Source organism: Staurois parvus, unplaced genomic scaffold (genome assembly GCF_062004578.1).
Source record: "Staurois parvus isolate SC_StPar_1 unplaced genomic scaffold, SC_StPar_1.0 ptg000186l, whole genome shotgun sequence".
NCBI classification, from domain to species: Eukaryota; Metazoa; Chordata; class Amphibia; order Anura; family Ranidae; genus Staurois; species Staurois parvus.
The window spans coordinates 5,625,485-5,642,579 of NW_028317982.1; the positions used below are offsets into that span (position 1 = coordinate 5,625,485).

General features: G+C 44.9%; 1 protein-coding gene across 2 annotated transcripts in view; it reads right to left on the reverse strand.

Moving 5' to 3' along the window:
* Nucleotides 1–16,402, reverse strand: part of RAB28 (RAB28, member RAS oncogene family) — a 170,625-nt gene extending 154,223 nt beyond the window's left edge. The window contains exon 1 of one of the 2 annotated variants that reach the window (XM_089677416.1): nucleotides 16,078–16,402. In XM_089677416.1, coding sequence (XP_089533542.1) covers nucleotides 16,078–16,152 — 75 coding nt within the window. In that variant the 5' untranslated portion in view covers nucleotides 16,153–16,402. The remainder of the gene's footprint in view (nucleotides 1–16,077) is intronic. The other variant, XM_089677415.1, reaches the window with a different exon arrangement.
* Between the last annotated feature and the right edge of the window lie 693 nt (nucleotides 16,403–17,095).

Genomic DNA, 17,095 nt, shown 5'->3' on the forward strand with positions numbered 1-17,095 from the left:
ACAGGTATAAAACACTACTGATGTGTCTGGTAGAACGTGAGGAAAGGATTATATCCAAACAAAAGTTCAAAGTGAGGATGTGAATAAATTCTCAAATACTCTGATGCTTTCCAGGCAACACCGACTGTGTCTACGGTGAAGAATGGGGGTACAAATTGCGCACTCACCAAATGCGCAACCTTTATGCGCTTTTCTCTAACAAATAAGATCTCCAATCCCTCATCCAGGGTCTGGTCAGATCTGGTCAGGTCCCCTTCTTAGTCCAAACACCTTGCAGTTAGCCTTCTCCTTTGATGGTAACCACTCTCCAAGACACATGGCTCCCACAGGAGCTCAGAAGAAAGCAAAGGAGGCCAATAGTGCAGTATGTCTTAAGGGTACATTTATTCCCACGCACAAACAGCAGATACAAGGTATGGAAGAAGCAAAATAAATACTGACCCTATATGGAGTAACCGCCGGGCCCCTCGTGGTGCCGGCGGTGCATGCGTCAATCAGCTGAAGCCTGACCCAGACGCGTTTCGAGCGATAGCTCTTTGTCAACGGGTATTCGGCTATCAGCTGTTGACGCCACTCTGTCGTTTAAATAAGGGGAACAATGCACGCATAGTTAACATGCGCCATTATTCCTCCTACTGCCACAAACAATGTGGGCATAATTCTTGCCACTGACACCAACGATGGAGCACTATACCTCCCTCTGATACTAATAATTAGGCACTATTCCTTTTATTGACACCAGTGCTGGGGCACTACTCAGCCCATTGACATCAATGACAGGGCGCTATTCCTCCCACTGACACCAATGATGGGGCACAATCCCTCCCACTGACACCAATGATGGGGCACAATCCCTCCCACTGACACCAATGATGGGGCACAATCCCTCCCACTGACACCAATGATGGGGCACTATTCCTCCCACTGACACCAATGATGGGGCACTATTCCTCCCACTGACACCAATGATGGGGCACTATTCCTCCCACTGACACCAATGATGGGGCACTATTCCTCCCACTGACACCAATGATGGGGCACAATCCCTCCCACTGATACCAATGATGGGGCACTATTCCTCCCACTAATGCCAATGATGGGGCACTATTCCTCCCACTAATGCCAATGATGGGGCACTATTCCTCCTACTGATACCAATGATGGGGCACTATTCCTCCCACTGATACCAATGATGGGGCACAATCCCTCCCACTGACACCAATGATGGGGCACTATTCCTCCCACTGACACCAATGATGGGGCACTATTCCTCCCACTGACACCAATGATGGGGCACTATTCCTCCCACTGACACCAATAATGGGGCACTATTCCTCCCACTGACACCAATGATTGGGCACTATTCCTCCCACTGACACCAATGATAGGGCACTATTCCTCCCACTGACAGCAATGATAGGGCACTATTCCTCCCACTGACACCAATGATGGGGCACTATTCCTCCCAATGATGGGGCACTATTTCTCCCACTGACACCAATAATGGGGAACTATTTCTTGCCACTGACACCCCCAACAGGGGGCACAATTTCTGCCACGGTCACCAATAATGGGGCACTATATCTCCCACTGACACCAATGATGGGGCATCATTCCTCCCACTGGCCACAGTGTGGCCCCCTAAAGGCTGAAGGACAGTAAAACGGCCCTTGGTTTAGAGTCCCCTGGTCTAGAGATACACTTTAAACTTGCATTCAGATGACAGAGCTCAGCACATGCAATATTTATGAAACTCCAAAACATAAAAATATGCACTTTGCTGAATCTGATGGACTAAACTGGTACATATCATCAGCATGTTGCCATTACCATTCATGAAATATTTTATCAAAGCAATCATTTAGTGAGAAATAACCTCTTGACACTTTCTAAGGGTTGTTTTTTTTATTATTAGATTTAACTCCCTTATGGTGAAGTCGGCCAAATTCTTAAAAGAGATCATCATGGAAAAAGGCTTAATTGCCATCAGCTCTTATGAAATCACCAAATCTGAGAATGAGCTGCCATGTTGTCGATGGAAAATGGACATTCTGCTGGGTGTGAAATCAAACACTCACAGCCAAATGATTACACTTGATTTTCCATGGCCAGAAATTTTGCTGTGTTTATGTAGATTATTTTACAAAGTTCACGGTGATTTCTCCATCCTGACTGACTATTGGTTGTCAGGATGAGTACGAAATATGTTACAAGAACACAGCTAAGAACATCAGATCTTCCATCCAAGCAACCCCCAGACTTCTGAATGACCCATTAATGATCTAAATGTGCATACAGAAGTTTTAAACACAGTCCTTAACACAAGTGTCAAAAACATGGAAAGCTAAATTATTTAAGCCAAATTTGAAAGAGAACTCGGCACTCCAAAGTGGAAGATGCTACTTTTATTTTTTTTTTTTTAAAGCTTAGAAAGGGGAGAGGACGGAACCTCTGCAGGTTTTTTATAACAGCGTGTCTCCAGTGCAGCAATTACTCCTCACTTCCCGTCTCAGCTGCCACGGGGACAAGAACTAAGGAGAAATTTCCCCATTTGGGGCACAATTGGAAATAAAAAGTGAAGGATCTTTCCCACTATAAAAGTGCTTTATTGGCTTTTGTGCCCCAATTGGAAAGATTTAGGGATGAGCTTTGGGTCAAACATAAATAAAAGTTCACTTGCCGGAACCCCCGCAAGTTGAAAGGCCTTGCACCTCCTCTTCTTGGGTCCCCTGCCAATGCTCCTGGCTCCTTCTCTTCTCAGTGTGCCAACATAGGAAGCCACTTCCTATAGGGACACACCTGCGGGCTCAATCCCAAGATGGGCTGTGCACATCTATTGACACGCAGCGCAGCTCAGCCCCCCCCCCCCCCCACTCTTTGCTCACGGGATTTGATAGACAGCAGCAGGAGCCAATGGTTCCCATTGCTGCCTCTGTGAGCCATGAAGTTTGGGAGGTAATGAAGGCAGTCACGTGGCTATAAATGCTGGGGTATGTTTCTGACACTCACTGAACATCTTCAATATTATAGAACAAGTCTACTTCAATGTGATCAACTACTAATAGCTATACAATGTCCCAGATACATTGAAACCTTTATGGGCATAATAAGTTGGTGTATTAAAGTGGTTCTAATGGCTCAAGGTTTTGTACTTTTATGTATTTTATGCATGAAGGTAAAAAACATTCTGTGTGCAGCGGCCCCCCCAATCCTTACCTGAGCCCCCTTTGATCCAGCAACATTCTGACAGCCTCTGCTGTCTGAGCCAATGAGGAGAGAGCTGGGGGGGGGCGAATGTCTAGAGCAGTGGCTTGGGAATGAGCACGCAATGGTGCCCCCAGGGCAAACAGTGTTCTCTGAGGGCACTGCTCGAGGGGGAGGAGCGCTGACGGGGACCCGAAAAGAAGAGAATCGGGGCTGCTCTGTGAAAAACGACTGCACAGAGCAGGCAAGTATAGACATGGTTGTTATTTTTTTTTTTTTTAAATGAAGCTTTAGTGTCACTTTAAAGGCAAGCAAGCTGTTCATTTTGCTGGAGAATTTTCCCTTAGTTTAAAGAACGAGGTGAAGCCTTGCTGACTTCTATCATCTAATCATGTGCAAGCAAAAATATGGTTTTTTTCCTTGCATGTAATTGGATATTCTTTGCAAAGTAAAGCTTTTAACCATCTTGATTAAATTAAAGAAAAAATTCCCTTAGAGAGTTTTAGGAGATCTCCCTATTTGCTATTCTATTGCTTGGTGACACAAGTTGCTAACCAGCCAATCACATGGCAGTAACTCAATGCATTTAGGCATCTAGACTTGGTGAAGACGACTTGCTGAAGTTCAAACCGAATATCAGAATAGGGAAGAAAGGGGATTTACGTGACTTTGAACGTGGCATGGTTGTTGGTGCCAGACGAGCCGGTCTGAGTATTTCAAAATCTGCTGATCTACTGAGATTTTCACGCACAGCCATCACTAGGGTTTACAGAGAATAAAGAAAAAATATCCAGTGAGCAGCAGTTGTGTGGATGAAAATGCCTTGTTGATGTCAGAGGAGAATGGGCAGACTGGTTGCTGCGACATTCAGATGGTAGGGTCAGAATTTGGCGTAAACAACATGAAAGCATGGATCCATCCTGCCTTGTATCAACGGTTCAGGCTGATGGTGGTGTAATGGTGTGGGGGAGATTTTCTTGGCACCAGCAAGGTGACTGTATATGCACTGCGTAGGAGCAACAGAAGGCATCCAAGCTAAACCATCTCTATCAATCACCCTTTCACCATATCTGTTGGATGACACTGTCCCTTCAATCCCCACAAATTTTCTTGCCAGACAAATGCTATTCTGTATTATATTCCACATGTGCAGTGAAGTATTCCGTATACTGGAGGTTTGCCTGGTAACATGCTACACTGAACTGCAGTCTGTCATCAGACACTACTTGCTGTGTAATCTTACTTTCCAGATTAAATGACTCTTCCAGTGTAGGGAAAGTGCGATGAAATATTAATCAGGATTTCTTCAAAATACAATGAAACATATCCAAAGGTCAACACAACAAAAATAAAATTCTGTATACTGTGTTTAACACACAGGCTTCATGCACACTGGAGTTCAAAAACACCTGCCTGAAGGCGTCTGATGGGTTTTTATTTTCTGCCTTTAAACTCCCATCCATGTTAAATATGTCCATGCACACATAGGGGTTTTCAGAAGTTCAGAGGCAGGGGTGTTTGTAGGCAGAAAAAAAAAACCATCTCCCATCACCATGCATTCAGGAGAGGAGTGTTTGGGATGAAAAAATGTTGAACCCTTTCACTGCCAGATCCGTTTTTGCATTTTTTGCATACGTTTAAAAAATCATTTTAGGCCTGAAGATTACACAAAACCCTGAAACATTATATATTTTCTGAAAGCAGAGACCCTAGAGCAGCGGTTCTCAACCTGGGGGTCGCGACCCCTTTGGGGGTCGAACGACCATTTCACAGGGGTCGCCTAAAACCATCGGAAAACACATATTTCCGATGGTCTTAGGAACCGAGACACCGCTCCTGTCTCCGGCGATGTGTGGTGCGGGATGATATGCTGCCCCTGTCACCGCCTCCTCGCCACTGATTGGCCACCGGAACTGTAGCTCAGGAGAGGCACGCAGGCGGCCAATCACCAGCGAGGAGGTGGAGCTTGGAGAGGAGGAACCGAGCGGCAGCGCGCGTAGATCAAAGAAGATCGAGGGAGCTGCAGGAGCGAGTGAAGAGAGAGGCCAGAGAAGGAAGACAGCTGACAGGTAAGTGCAAATTTTGCTGCTGCAGCCAGGTATGCAGGCTGTAGATGGGAGAGGGAGAGAGCAAGCCCAGGCTGGAGCAGGAGTCAGCAAGGTAAGTATCATTGGTGTCAGTGGGAGGGATAGTGCCCCATCATTTGTGTCACTAATACCAACGATGGGGCACTATTCCTCCCCCCACTGACACCAACTATGGGGCACTATTCCTCCCACTGATACCAATGATGGGGCACTATTCCTCCCACTGACACCAATGATGGGGCACTATTCCTCCCACTGATACCAATGATGGGGCACTATTCCTCCCACTGATACCAATGATGGGGCACTATTCCTCCCACTGATACCAATGATGGGGCACTATTCCCCCCACTGATACCAATGATGGGGCACTATTCCTCCCACTGACACCAATGATGGGGCACTATTCCTCCCACTGACACCAATGATGGGGCACTATTCCTCCCACTGATACCAATGATGGGGCACTATTCCTCCCACTGATACCAATGATGGGGCACTATTCCCCCCACTGATACCAATGATGGGGCACTATTCCTCCCACTGATACCAATGATGGGACACTATTCCTCCCACTGACACCAATGATGGGGCACTATTCCTCCCACTGATACCAACGATGGGACACTATTCATCCCACTGACATCAGTGATGGGGCGCTAGTCCTCCCACTGCAAAATTACTGTTATGAAGTAGCAACGAAAATAATTTTATGGTTGGGGGTCACCACAACATGAGGAACTGTATTAAGGGGTCGCGGCATTAGAAAGGTTGAGAACCACTGCCCTAGAGAATAAAATAGTGGCAGTTCCAATTTTTTATGTTACACAATATTATTGCAAAGGTCTATGAAACCCAAAATTTCAGTAAAATCACACTAAAGTGAATTTTAGGACAAACAAACGCAGTAAGTTAACCAATTTTTTTTTACAATATAAAAGATGAGGTTGTGATACCCAACATACCAAACCTTAAATTTGTGTGTGCCAATGACATTGCGTCATACTTCAGTACCCTTTATTTCCTATAGATGATGCTTCAAAAGCCCCTTCTAGGTCATCAGTTTAGTGTTACGGAGGAGGTCTAGTGCTAGAATTATTGCTCTCACTCCGGCGTGTGTGCCGAAATGCAACGTGTATAGCAATCGATGGTTTCAGATGTAAGTGCCAGGATGTGTGCATTTGCGTTCGTGCATACATGTGGGGGTGGGGTCAACATTTTTTTTTGAACGGGGAGGTATGTGCTTGTGTGTAACTATTTTATCTACAAAAAAAAAAATGTTTTTACTTAACTTTTATTTCCATAAATAACACACAAAGTCCCCCATGTCATGATTTCTTGGTGACAGGTTCTCTTTATTGAAACATGCAGGGTCTGAAAGACCCTGCATGTCACCTCTGTGATCCATTAGATGTATTGCAATGGAAAACCGCATTGCAATACATCTTTCCCCAGCTATACTAGCTGGGAAAGTGACAGCGGTAACCCGAAGTGACATCGTGGATGTCGGCCTCCAGGTCACACAAAGAAGGGGAGGGGAACGGATGCTCGTCCGCTCTCCTCTTCATCCACCGCACGCGCCATTGCTCTCTCTGGGCCCACAAATGGGCAAGCAGAGTCGGGATATGTGGCGGGAGCATGCCCACAGAGAGGGGCATCGTCGCTGGAGGCTGTAGAAGCTATTGGCAGCAGCGGAGCCACCTGACTGTGTCTGCCTGTCAGTTTTAAACACAATCCCAGTAGCTGCAGCCACCAGATTGTGTATAAAACCGCCATGGCAGCAAAAGGGTTATATACGCCCAATCGGTAGGCACGTTTAGCACTTGAATGTTTTTTCTTTTCAACTTCAATGGCCAAAATAAACTAACATTCTGGTCCATTAAATAAATAAACGCCCACGCACTTGACACACCGTACCGAGTAAATAGATATCCAACATGTCAAACCTTACATTTGCGTGCACTCATGAAATGTCAACAAACTTCAGTACCCTACATTTTCTATAGGCAACCCTTTTAAAGCCCTTATAGGTTATTAGTATAGTGTTACAGAGGAGGTCTTGTGCTAGAATTATTGCTTTCATTCTGGCGTGTGCGGCGATATGTAACATGTGTATCACAATCAACGTTTTCATGCATAGGCACCTCAGCGCGTGCTTTTATATTTGTACATGCGTATATGTGGGGGTGGGCCTCAAATTTTATTTGCTTGAGGGGATGTTATGTGCTTGGGTGTAACATTAATTATTTACTATAAAAAAAATTTTTTACTTAACTTTTTTTCCATCACATAGGAGACAAAAAGTCCCCTATGTGATGATTTTTGGTGACATTTTCTCTTTATTGAGACATCCAGGGTTTTTAAAGACTCTGCATGTTTTTAAAGTTTTTAAAGACTCTGCATGTCTCCCCTCAATGTAATGCAGTGTACATCACACTGCATTACATTCTTTCCCGGCCTCAATGGACAGGAAATCTGTGAACGGGGACCCTGAAGTGACGTCATAATGCCACTTCTGGGTAAGAACAAGAAGGGAAGGGGAGCAGATGTGTCTGCTCTCCTCCCTCCCGTATAGCCGCCGATGCACGCTGAACCAATCCTGGGCCCGCAGATGGGCAAGCGGAGCCCTAGAGACATAGCGGGTGGGGGAAGGTTCGCACAGGAGGGGGCAGAGGCTGGCACCGTAGTGGTTTGTGTGATAGAAATTGGGCAGCAGTGCAGCTGCCCGAATGCCTTCACCTGACAAATGAGCTGTGCTGCTTACCGCAGCAGGGCTAAAGGTTGAAAAAAACAACCTACCTGGTTCCCGAAACTACATGTCCCGGGTGATACAAATTCAACATCCCTGTTGTTGCCTTTGACACAGCGGACCACTCCCACCTCCTCAACTAACTCCACTCCATTGGTCTCCAGGAATGTACTCTTCACTGGTTCTCTTCCTACCTATTTCACCGCACCTTAGTGTCAATTACAATCTCACTTCCTCCTCTCCTCTTTCTTTCTCTGTCAGGGTCTCCCAAAGTTCTGTTCTTGGACCTCTCCTATTCTCCATCTACACCTCCTCCCTGGGTCAGCTGATGGTTTCCATACCATTTATACGCTGATGACTCCCAAATCTATTGCTCTACCCCTCCCTGCCAATCCCTCAACTGGCTTCCACTCTTCCAAAAAATTAAATTTAAAATACTAACAACAACTTACAAAGCCACCCAAAACTCGGCCCCCAGCTACATCACTACCCTAGCCTCAAAATACCAACCAAATCGTACTCTTCGTTCCTCCCAAAACCTCCAGCTCTCTAGCTCCATTGTCACTCCTCCCCAGCTACAGGACTTTTCCCACATCTCTCCCATCCTACAGAACTCCCTACCCAAATCTGTCCGACTGTCTCCTACTCTGTCTAAATTTAGACAATCCCTGAAAACCCATCTCTTCAGAGAAGCCTTTCCTTCCCCCTACCCAATATCGGCAATGTATTTTCTCCATCAGCTCACCCCCCCCAGTTATAACCTTTTGTATCAATTATTATTATTATTATTATAATAATACAGGATTTATATAGGACCAACAGTTTGCTCAGCACTTTACAATATAACGGGAGACAATACAGCAACGATACGGTTCAATACAAGAGGGAAAGGAGGGCCTGATCCTTGGAGCTTACAATCTAGGAGCATTGACCTTTGCCCTTTAGATTGTAAGCCCTCCGATTCCTCTTGTGTTAAACTATATTGTAATTGTACTGTCTGCCCTTACATTGTACATCTGAGGTGTTATTAGGAATGTCTGGGGCTTGTAAAAACAAAAGGGGCTTTATGGCGACTTAAACATTTTATATTTTTAACACTGTGCTGTTTATCGCCTCCTCCCTTCCCTGCCTGTCTGCAGCACCGCACCCGGGGACTAGCAGGGAGGAGAGAGACCTTGAAGTGTAATGAGCACTGATTGGGTGCTCCTCAGGAAAGGGGAGTGTCAGGCTTATCCTTTATACCCTTCCCTGCTAGAGCTGTTTTTGCACAAGTTTAAAAAATAATTTTAGGCCTGAAGATTACACAAAACCCCCCCAAATATTATATATTTTCTGAACGCAGACACCATAGAAAATAAAATAGTGGTAGCTCCAATTTTTTATGTCACACAATATTACCGCAAAATTTTCTTCATCACATAGGGGACAAAAAGTCCCCTATGTAATGATTTTTGGTGACAGGTTCTTTTTATTGAGACATCCTTGGCCTAAAAGACCCTGGATGTCTCCCCTTGTACTCCACTGAATGTAATGCAGTGCACACTGCACTGCATCATTACATTATTTCCCAGCCTCGATGGCAGGGAAACCTTTTAATGGGGACCCGGAAGTGACATCATAACATCACTTCCGGGTCAGGACAAGAAGGGGAGTGGATGTGTTCGCTCTCCTCCCTCCCCTCTAGCTGACAGCGGTGAACCGGTCCCCGGCCCACAAATGGGCAAGCGGAGCCTGGGAAACATAGTGGGTGGGGAGAGGTTCATGCGGGGGGGGGCAGAGGCTGGAACTCTAGGCTATGTGAAAGCGATAGGGGGACAGCGTGGCCACCTGAACGCTTTCACCTGTCCGGTGAGCCCTGCTGCTTGCCTGCCTGTCCGGCTCCTGGAACTACATCTCCCGGGTCTCGGGCGATATAAATTCCACATCCCTGTGTAGTAATCATCAGTCAAACTATCACAGTGAATGGAAACTGAAAAATAATGAAGGGGTGTTAAAGGCTGGTATACAAGTGGTTCAAACTACATGTCTAGCTAAGACTGCCCTGTCCACTGGCTGACAACACGGCCGTGCGATTTCACTGCAAAACAAACAGAGTTGTCACTTTGTTAAAGAAATTCAAAATTTACTGGCAGGATCAACAAGTAAAAAAAAAAGACACACATAAAAAAATGCTGTGTTGATCCTAGAGACAGACTGTATCATATATGTAATTTTTCATTTTGGCAATGGGTCCCCTCTACTTACTACACTGCATTCTATACTGATGGCTGATCCACAGGGCACATGCTGAATTAAAGGACCACTATCATGGAAAATAACATTCTGAGAACTGTCTGGCACTATATTACACATATGATACATCCACACATACAGAGTTATTCATGTAAAACAAGACTATCTATTGTGATATTGTACAGGAAAACACGGAATGAATGCTATTGGTGGAGGATAATAATAGGAATTATATCAAAGCATAGAGAATATGGAATTATGACTGCTGTGTATTACGTGTGGGTGATAATGGAGGATTATATTGTCAATCAGCGATTATATCGGGTATACTGCTTATTGTGAAAGATAAATGGTATTGCCAAAATAGGGAATGCCAGACACCCCAATTAATTAATATGTATAAATTGGGGTTTTTTGCACAGGATATACTGTATTTAATACAATAAATGCACATAATTCTTAATACAGTACTGTTATACACCAGCCAGCAATAACATTATGACCACTGACCTGTAACGTGAACAACATTGAATATCTTGTTACAATAGCAGTAAATGCAATAAGCAGCTTTTCTCCTGCCAGGAGTTCCGGCATTTAGAGGAGCAAAGCAGGCAACCCTGTGTACATGAGGCCTAAATGGCAGTGCAGAGTACAGGGAGTCAGAGGACGGATTTCTATGGTACACTTGTAGCAGCAGAAGATATTGGAATCATTTATCCACACATTCTTGCTTGGGTGCAGGTATGGCTTTCAATCAGGCACCATAGACTTGTACCTATAGACCTCATTCCAGAGGGACGCCTACAATTGCCGGGACTAGCTGTCATTGTGATGCTTGGGTTCCAGTCTGTGTAGCAGGAGAGCTGGGATCACCTCTGTACAAACATGCCTGCTCATTTCTTCAAGACGCCTACAATTCAGGGTTAGTTTATACAGCAGCTGCTATATGTAAGTGCTCCTGCAGAAGGCCTCTTGCACATGGTACTGATGTTTGAGCAGCAGCATTTTTGGACGTAATTTCAGGCATTTGTGCACGTATTGTTGCGTATATGCGCACATTTTCACGCTCAATATATTCCTAGGCAAAATTCATTAATATTAATGCTCATGTGCGCGTATGTGTGTGCATATTTGTGTGGATATGCGCAAATACTGACCAGAAATGCATATGTTTTTACTTAACCACTTCCTGTCCGGACACTTTTACCCCCTTCCTGTCCAGGGCAATTTTCAGCGCTATCACAATTTGAATGACAATTGCGCGGTCATGCAATACTGTACCCATATGAATTTTTTACCATTTTTTTGAGACAGATAAAGCTTTATTTTGGTGGTATTTATTCACCGCTGGGATTTTTATTTTTTTTACTATGTAAATAAAAAAGTCCAAACATTTTGAAAAAAAATGTTTTTTTTTTATAAAATTTTGCAAATAAATAATATTTCATCATAAATCTTGGCCAAAATTTATTCCGTTATTTTTTTAGTAAAAAAAAAAAAAATCCAAATTAGTTTATAACCAAAAATTATAATTTTTAAACATTTTTTTTTACATTTTTATTTTATTTTTTTTATATTATTATTTTTTATATTTTTTTTACATACTGTCACCCTAGCAGTACAGTGTCACCATGGTGACACTGTACTACTTGTGGGGGGTGATTAAGATTTTTTTTTTTTTTTTTTTACACTGATTGCTTTTACACCCATATAGGATGTAAAAGCAATCATTTCTCTTTCTCTCTGTCTGCATTCTTGCAGTCATTGAGAAGTATTGAGTGAGCTGTGATTGGTCACAGCTTGTCACATGGTACAAGGCTGTTGTGAATAGCCTTGTACCATGTGACCTCTGTGATAATTCACAGATTTCACACGTAGTAAGCAATGATGTCACAAGTGACATCTTGCTTACTACTTTGCATGTGATCACTGATTCGCCAATCAGTGATCACATGATCGGGACCTCGTACAGAGGTCCCGTCTGACGATCGGTGTTTCACTGTGTCCAGAGGACACAGCGGGCACCGGATTGCGGTGGTGCGCTCCCAGGGAGCACGCACAGCTAGAAAAGGCGGGTGCCGTTTAGGAACGGCAACCCGCCCCTGGACTGCCACCGCCCTGCCGTTTATAAACAGCAGGCGGACGGCAAGAGGTTAAGAATGCGCAGCACATGTTTACGCACCTGTGTGTACAAGCACATTGTAAACAATGGGCTGCATTTTAGATTAGAAATAAAACGCTTTACTGAGCTTTTTCAAGCTGCTGTGTGCAAGAGGCCTTAAGCTGGTTGCCCACCATTCTTAGATGTGAAAAATCAAAGGAGATGGGCAGAAAACTGTCGGCAGAACAGTGATTGCATCCAATCAGCTGTACCACTTATCTGGTATTCCGACACCAGGGAGTACTGATAGTAACAGATTTGTCCATCCACACCCTTTCGATGAGGCATTGAGGAATTGATAGATTTCTCTCCTTTAGGCCCCACAGGCTAAGGGCTCTTTCACAAGGGCAGTGGTAAAAACTGGCAGATGAGCCGTGATTTTACCACTCCCTGGCTGCCCACACAAATGTTAACATTATAGCTTGACAGGGATGTACACATGCTGTGGTATTTTTAATTTAGGCTGCAAAGCTGGGCAGGTGGCATCGCCTGTCAAACTCGCCCTTGAGGTCAGTGGGACAGCACTGCCATGCACTACCACAACCAAAACCAAAGGCTTAGCTTGTGTTGCAATTACAGTGCGGTCCCGCAATGTAAAATTGCCACTCACCAAAAAAAAGGTGCCAGGAGGCAGCAGTAATGCCTCCTCAATGTCTATCAGCAACTGCTCTACAGCCTTCTGAAAAGGGATCCAATGCACATCACATTTCAGAGGGCAGTAGGTATTGCCTGCTTTCTGAAAGAGACCTAATAAGAGAAGTTGATCAGTAGTATTTGCAGGATTGAACACACTGACAATTTAAGGGATTGTTCACACTTGACTAAATTTCTAACTCCTAACAAACGCTCCTATAGCGTTAGTATGGGCATTATACTAGCGTTTTACATGCCCTATGCTCGGTTTTAGCGTGTTTTACAAGTGTTAAAACCACACCACAAATGCCTATAATAAACTGCAATGTTATTAACCTCACCATCATGGGCAAAGAGCTGTCAAAGGATGCCAAGGACAAGATTCAAGACCTGCACAGACCATCAGCAAGAAGCTTGGTGAGAAGGCGACAACCGTTGGAGCAATTATTCACAAATGGAAGAAATACAAAATAACCATCAATTGCCTCGATCTGGAACTCCATGTAAGATTTCACCTCATGAGGGAAGGATGATCATGAGAAAAGTGAGGGATCACCCCAGAACTACATGGGAGGAGCTTGTGAATAATCTCAAAGTAGTTGGGACCACAGTCACCAAACAAACCATTGGTAACACACTACACCGCCATGGATTAAAATCCTGCAGTGCCCACAAGGTCCCCTTCCTTAAGAAGGCACATGTACAGGCCTGTCTGAAGTTTGCCAATGAACATCTAAACAATTCAGAGAAGGATTGGGAGAAAGTGCTGTGGTCAGATGAGACCAAAATTCAGCTCTTTGGCATTAACTCGACTCCCCGTGTTTGGAGAAAGAAAAATGCTGACTATGACCATAAAACACCATCCCTACAGTCAAGCACAGAGGTGGAAACATTAGGTTTTTGGGCTGTTTTTCTGTTAAAGGAAAAGCCCCACTTTGCCGCATTGAGGGGCCAATGGACAGGGCCATGTATTGTAACATCTTAGATGAGAACCTTCTTCCTTCAGCCAAAACACTGAAACGGGTCATGGAGGGGTCTTCCAGCATGAAAATGAACCAAAACAAACCGCCAAGGCAACAAAAAAGTGGCTCAAGAAGAAGCACATTAAGGTCATGGAGAGACCTAGCCAGTCTCCAGACCTTAATCCTACAAAAAATTTATAGGAGGGAGCTGAAATTTCGAGTTGCCAAGAAAGCCAAAAAACCTTAAGGATTTAGAGAGGATCTGTAAAGAAGAGTGGACCAAAATCTCTCCTGAGATGTGTGCAAACCTGGTAACCAACTACAAGAAACGTCTTATATCTGTGCTTGCCAACAAGGGTTTCTCCACCAAACACTAAGTCATGTTCTGCTTGGAGATCCAATACTTATTTTATTCACTGAACTGCAACTCAATTTATAACATTTGTATCCTGTGTGTTTTTCTGGATTTTTAAGTTGATATTCTGTCTCCATCATTTAAAATACACCTATGAAAAAAATTATAGATCCTTCATTTTTTTGTAAGTGGGCAAACTTACAAAATCTGCAGGTGATCAAATAATTATTTTCCCCACTGTACGCTGTAGCTCTGGAAGTCTGGGAAGATGATGGGGTATATATCTATGGAAGTAGATAGAGTGGTAAGATGATGGGGTATATGTCCCTGGAAGTAGGTGGAGTGGGAAGATGATGGGGTATATGTCCCTGGAAGTAGGTGGAGTGGGAAGATGATGGGGTATATATTTCTAGAAGTAGGTAGAGCGGGAAGATGATGGGGTACATATCTATGGAAGTAGGTATAGTGAGAAGATGATGGGGTACATATCTATGGAAGTAGGTAAAGCGGGAAGATGATGGGGTATATAGCTATGGAAGTAAGTAGAGAGGAAAGTGGATGGGGTATATGTCCCTGGAAGTAGGTGGAGTGGGAAGATGATGGGGTATATTTTTCTGGAAGTAGGTAGAGTTGCAAGATGATGGAGTATATACTGTATCTCTGGAAGTAGGTAGAGCGGGAAGATGATACGGTCCATATATATGGAAGTAGGTAGAGCAGGAAGATGATACGGTCCATATATATGGAAGTAGGTAGAGTGGGAAGATGATACGGTCCATATATATGGAAGTAGGTAGAGCAGGAAGATGATACGGTCCATATATATGGAAGTAGGTAGAGCAGGAAGATGATACGGTCCATATATATGGAAGTAGGTAGAGCGGGAAGATGATACGGTCCATATATATGGAAGTAGGTAGAGCGGGAAGATGATACGGTCCATATATATGGAAGTAGGTAGAGCAGGAAGATGATACGGTCCATATATATGGAAGTAGGTAGAGCGGGAAGATGATACGGTCCATATATATGGAAGTAGGTAGAGCGGGAAGGTGATGGGGTACATATCTATGGAAGTAGCTAGAGCAGGAAGATGATGGGCTACATATCTATGGAAGTAGCTAGAGCGGGAAGATGATGGGGTACATATCTATGGAAGTAGCTAGAGCGGGAAGATGATGGGGTATATATCTATGGAAGTAGCTAGAGCGGGAAGATGATGGGGTATATATCTATGGAAGTAGCTAGATCGGGAAGATGATGGGGTATATAGCTATGGAAGTAAGTAGTCATGAGTTACCGGGCACAGTGAGTAGTAATGGGGTTTCTGTCAGTGGACACAATGAGGAGATTGATGGTGATGGAGTCCCTGGTGCAAACTCAATAATGGGGTCCTTGGCAACAGGTAGGAATGAGGTCCATTGCAATGGGTAGTGTATACAGTGGTGGGGTCCCTGGCAGTGTGTATAATGTGTACAGTATATATACAGTGGTGGGGCCCTTGGCAGTGTGTACAGCGCAGTCAGTGGTGGGGCCCCTAGTAGTATGGAAGTGTATACAGAGAAGGCAGTGGTGGGGCCCCTGGCAGTGTGTACAGTGTATACAGAGAAGGCAGTGTTGGGGCCCCTGGCTGTGTGTACAGTGTATACAGTGTTGGGGCCCCTGACAATGCACACAGTGTGGTGTGGACCGACCTTTCCGCAGGCTCCATCCCCCAGGATGACAATCTTCAGCTGGCGGTCCTGGCTCTCCTCCTCCGAGTCAGACATGTCGGCCGGGCTCCGCTCTGGGGATTACGATGACACCACTACACCGGATTTACAGCAGCACTGCTAAGCAACCAGACGCCATCTTCCTCCCCGCCTGTCAGTGGCCGGAGGCCGGAGCATACCACCAACACGGAGAGGAGGAGGGAAGGGGACTGCTCTATCCAGGGGCAGGGAGATGTACGGGCCGGGGGTCCGGAGTGATCGGCCGGCTCTCAGTACACCGCACACACTCCTACCACCTCCTATTAGGAGATATCACGAGTTTTTCCTTGTCACCTCCCCCTATACTCAGTGAAATGTGGAACGTTCCGCTGTAATATAAACCATTAAAGGTTCCCCGGCATCCCTGTGGATGGGCTGAGGGGTCTGTGCTGGGAGAAGTGAGGTGGTGGGAGCTGTGGTGTGAGGAGAGCTCTCTGTGTACTGGTTTTCACTGCCCACAACCTTCCTCCACACTCACTTCTGCCCATTACAGGATAACCCTTGGATCAGTATTTATTATTGTCCTGTTGGAGAGATTTTCCTTCACATCCTCTCTGGTTATAAACCGGAAGTGAGAAAATCTCTCCAATGCTAGGCCTTGTGCACCTTAAAGGGAAAATAATGGATGAACATATTTTTGCAGAAAAAGAAGTGCATTGATAATTTTTCCTCACAGGAGCCTGCACAGCATTGCAGAGGTGGGATGGTGGGTACACTGTCAGGGCCCTGCAGACACTCCTCCAGCTTTCTTGCCTGTACCTCTGTATAGACTTTCTGTTGGAAAGCTGGAGGATGTGTGACTGAACCATGACTGTGCTCACCAGCGCCCTCCAAGTCCATGGAGGACTACAAGGCCGTCTGCTGTGGTGGCAGTCATTGGGACTTGTAGTGTCTTCATTCACGGATGGCTGTGAATAAATAACATGGCTGTGTGGGTATAGTGGCTGTGGGGGGGGGGGGG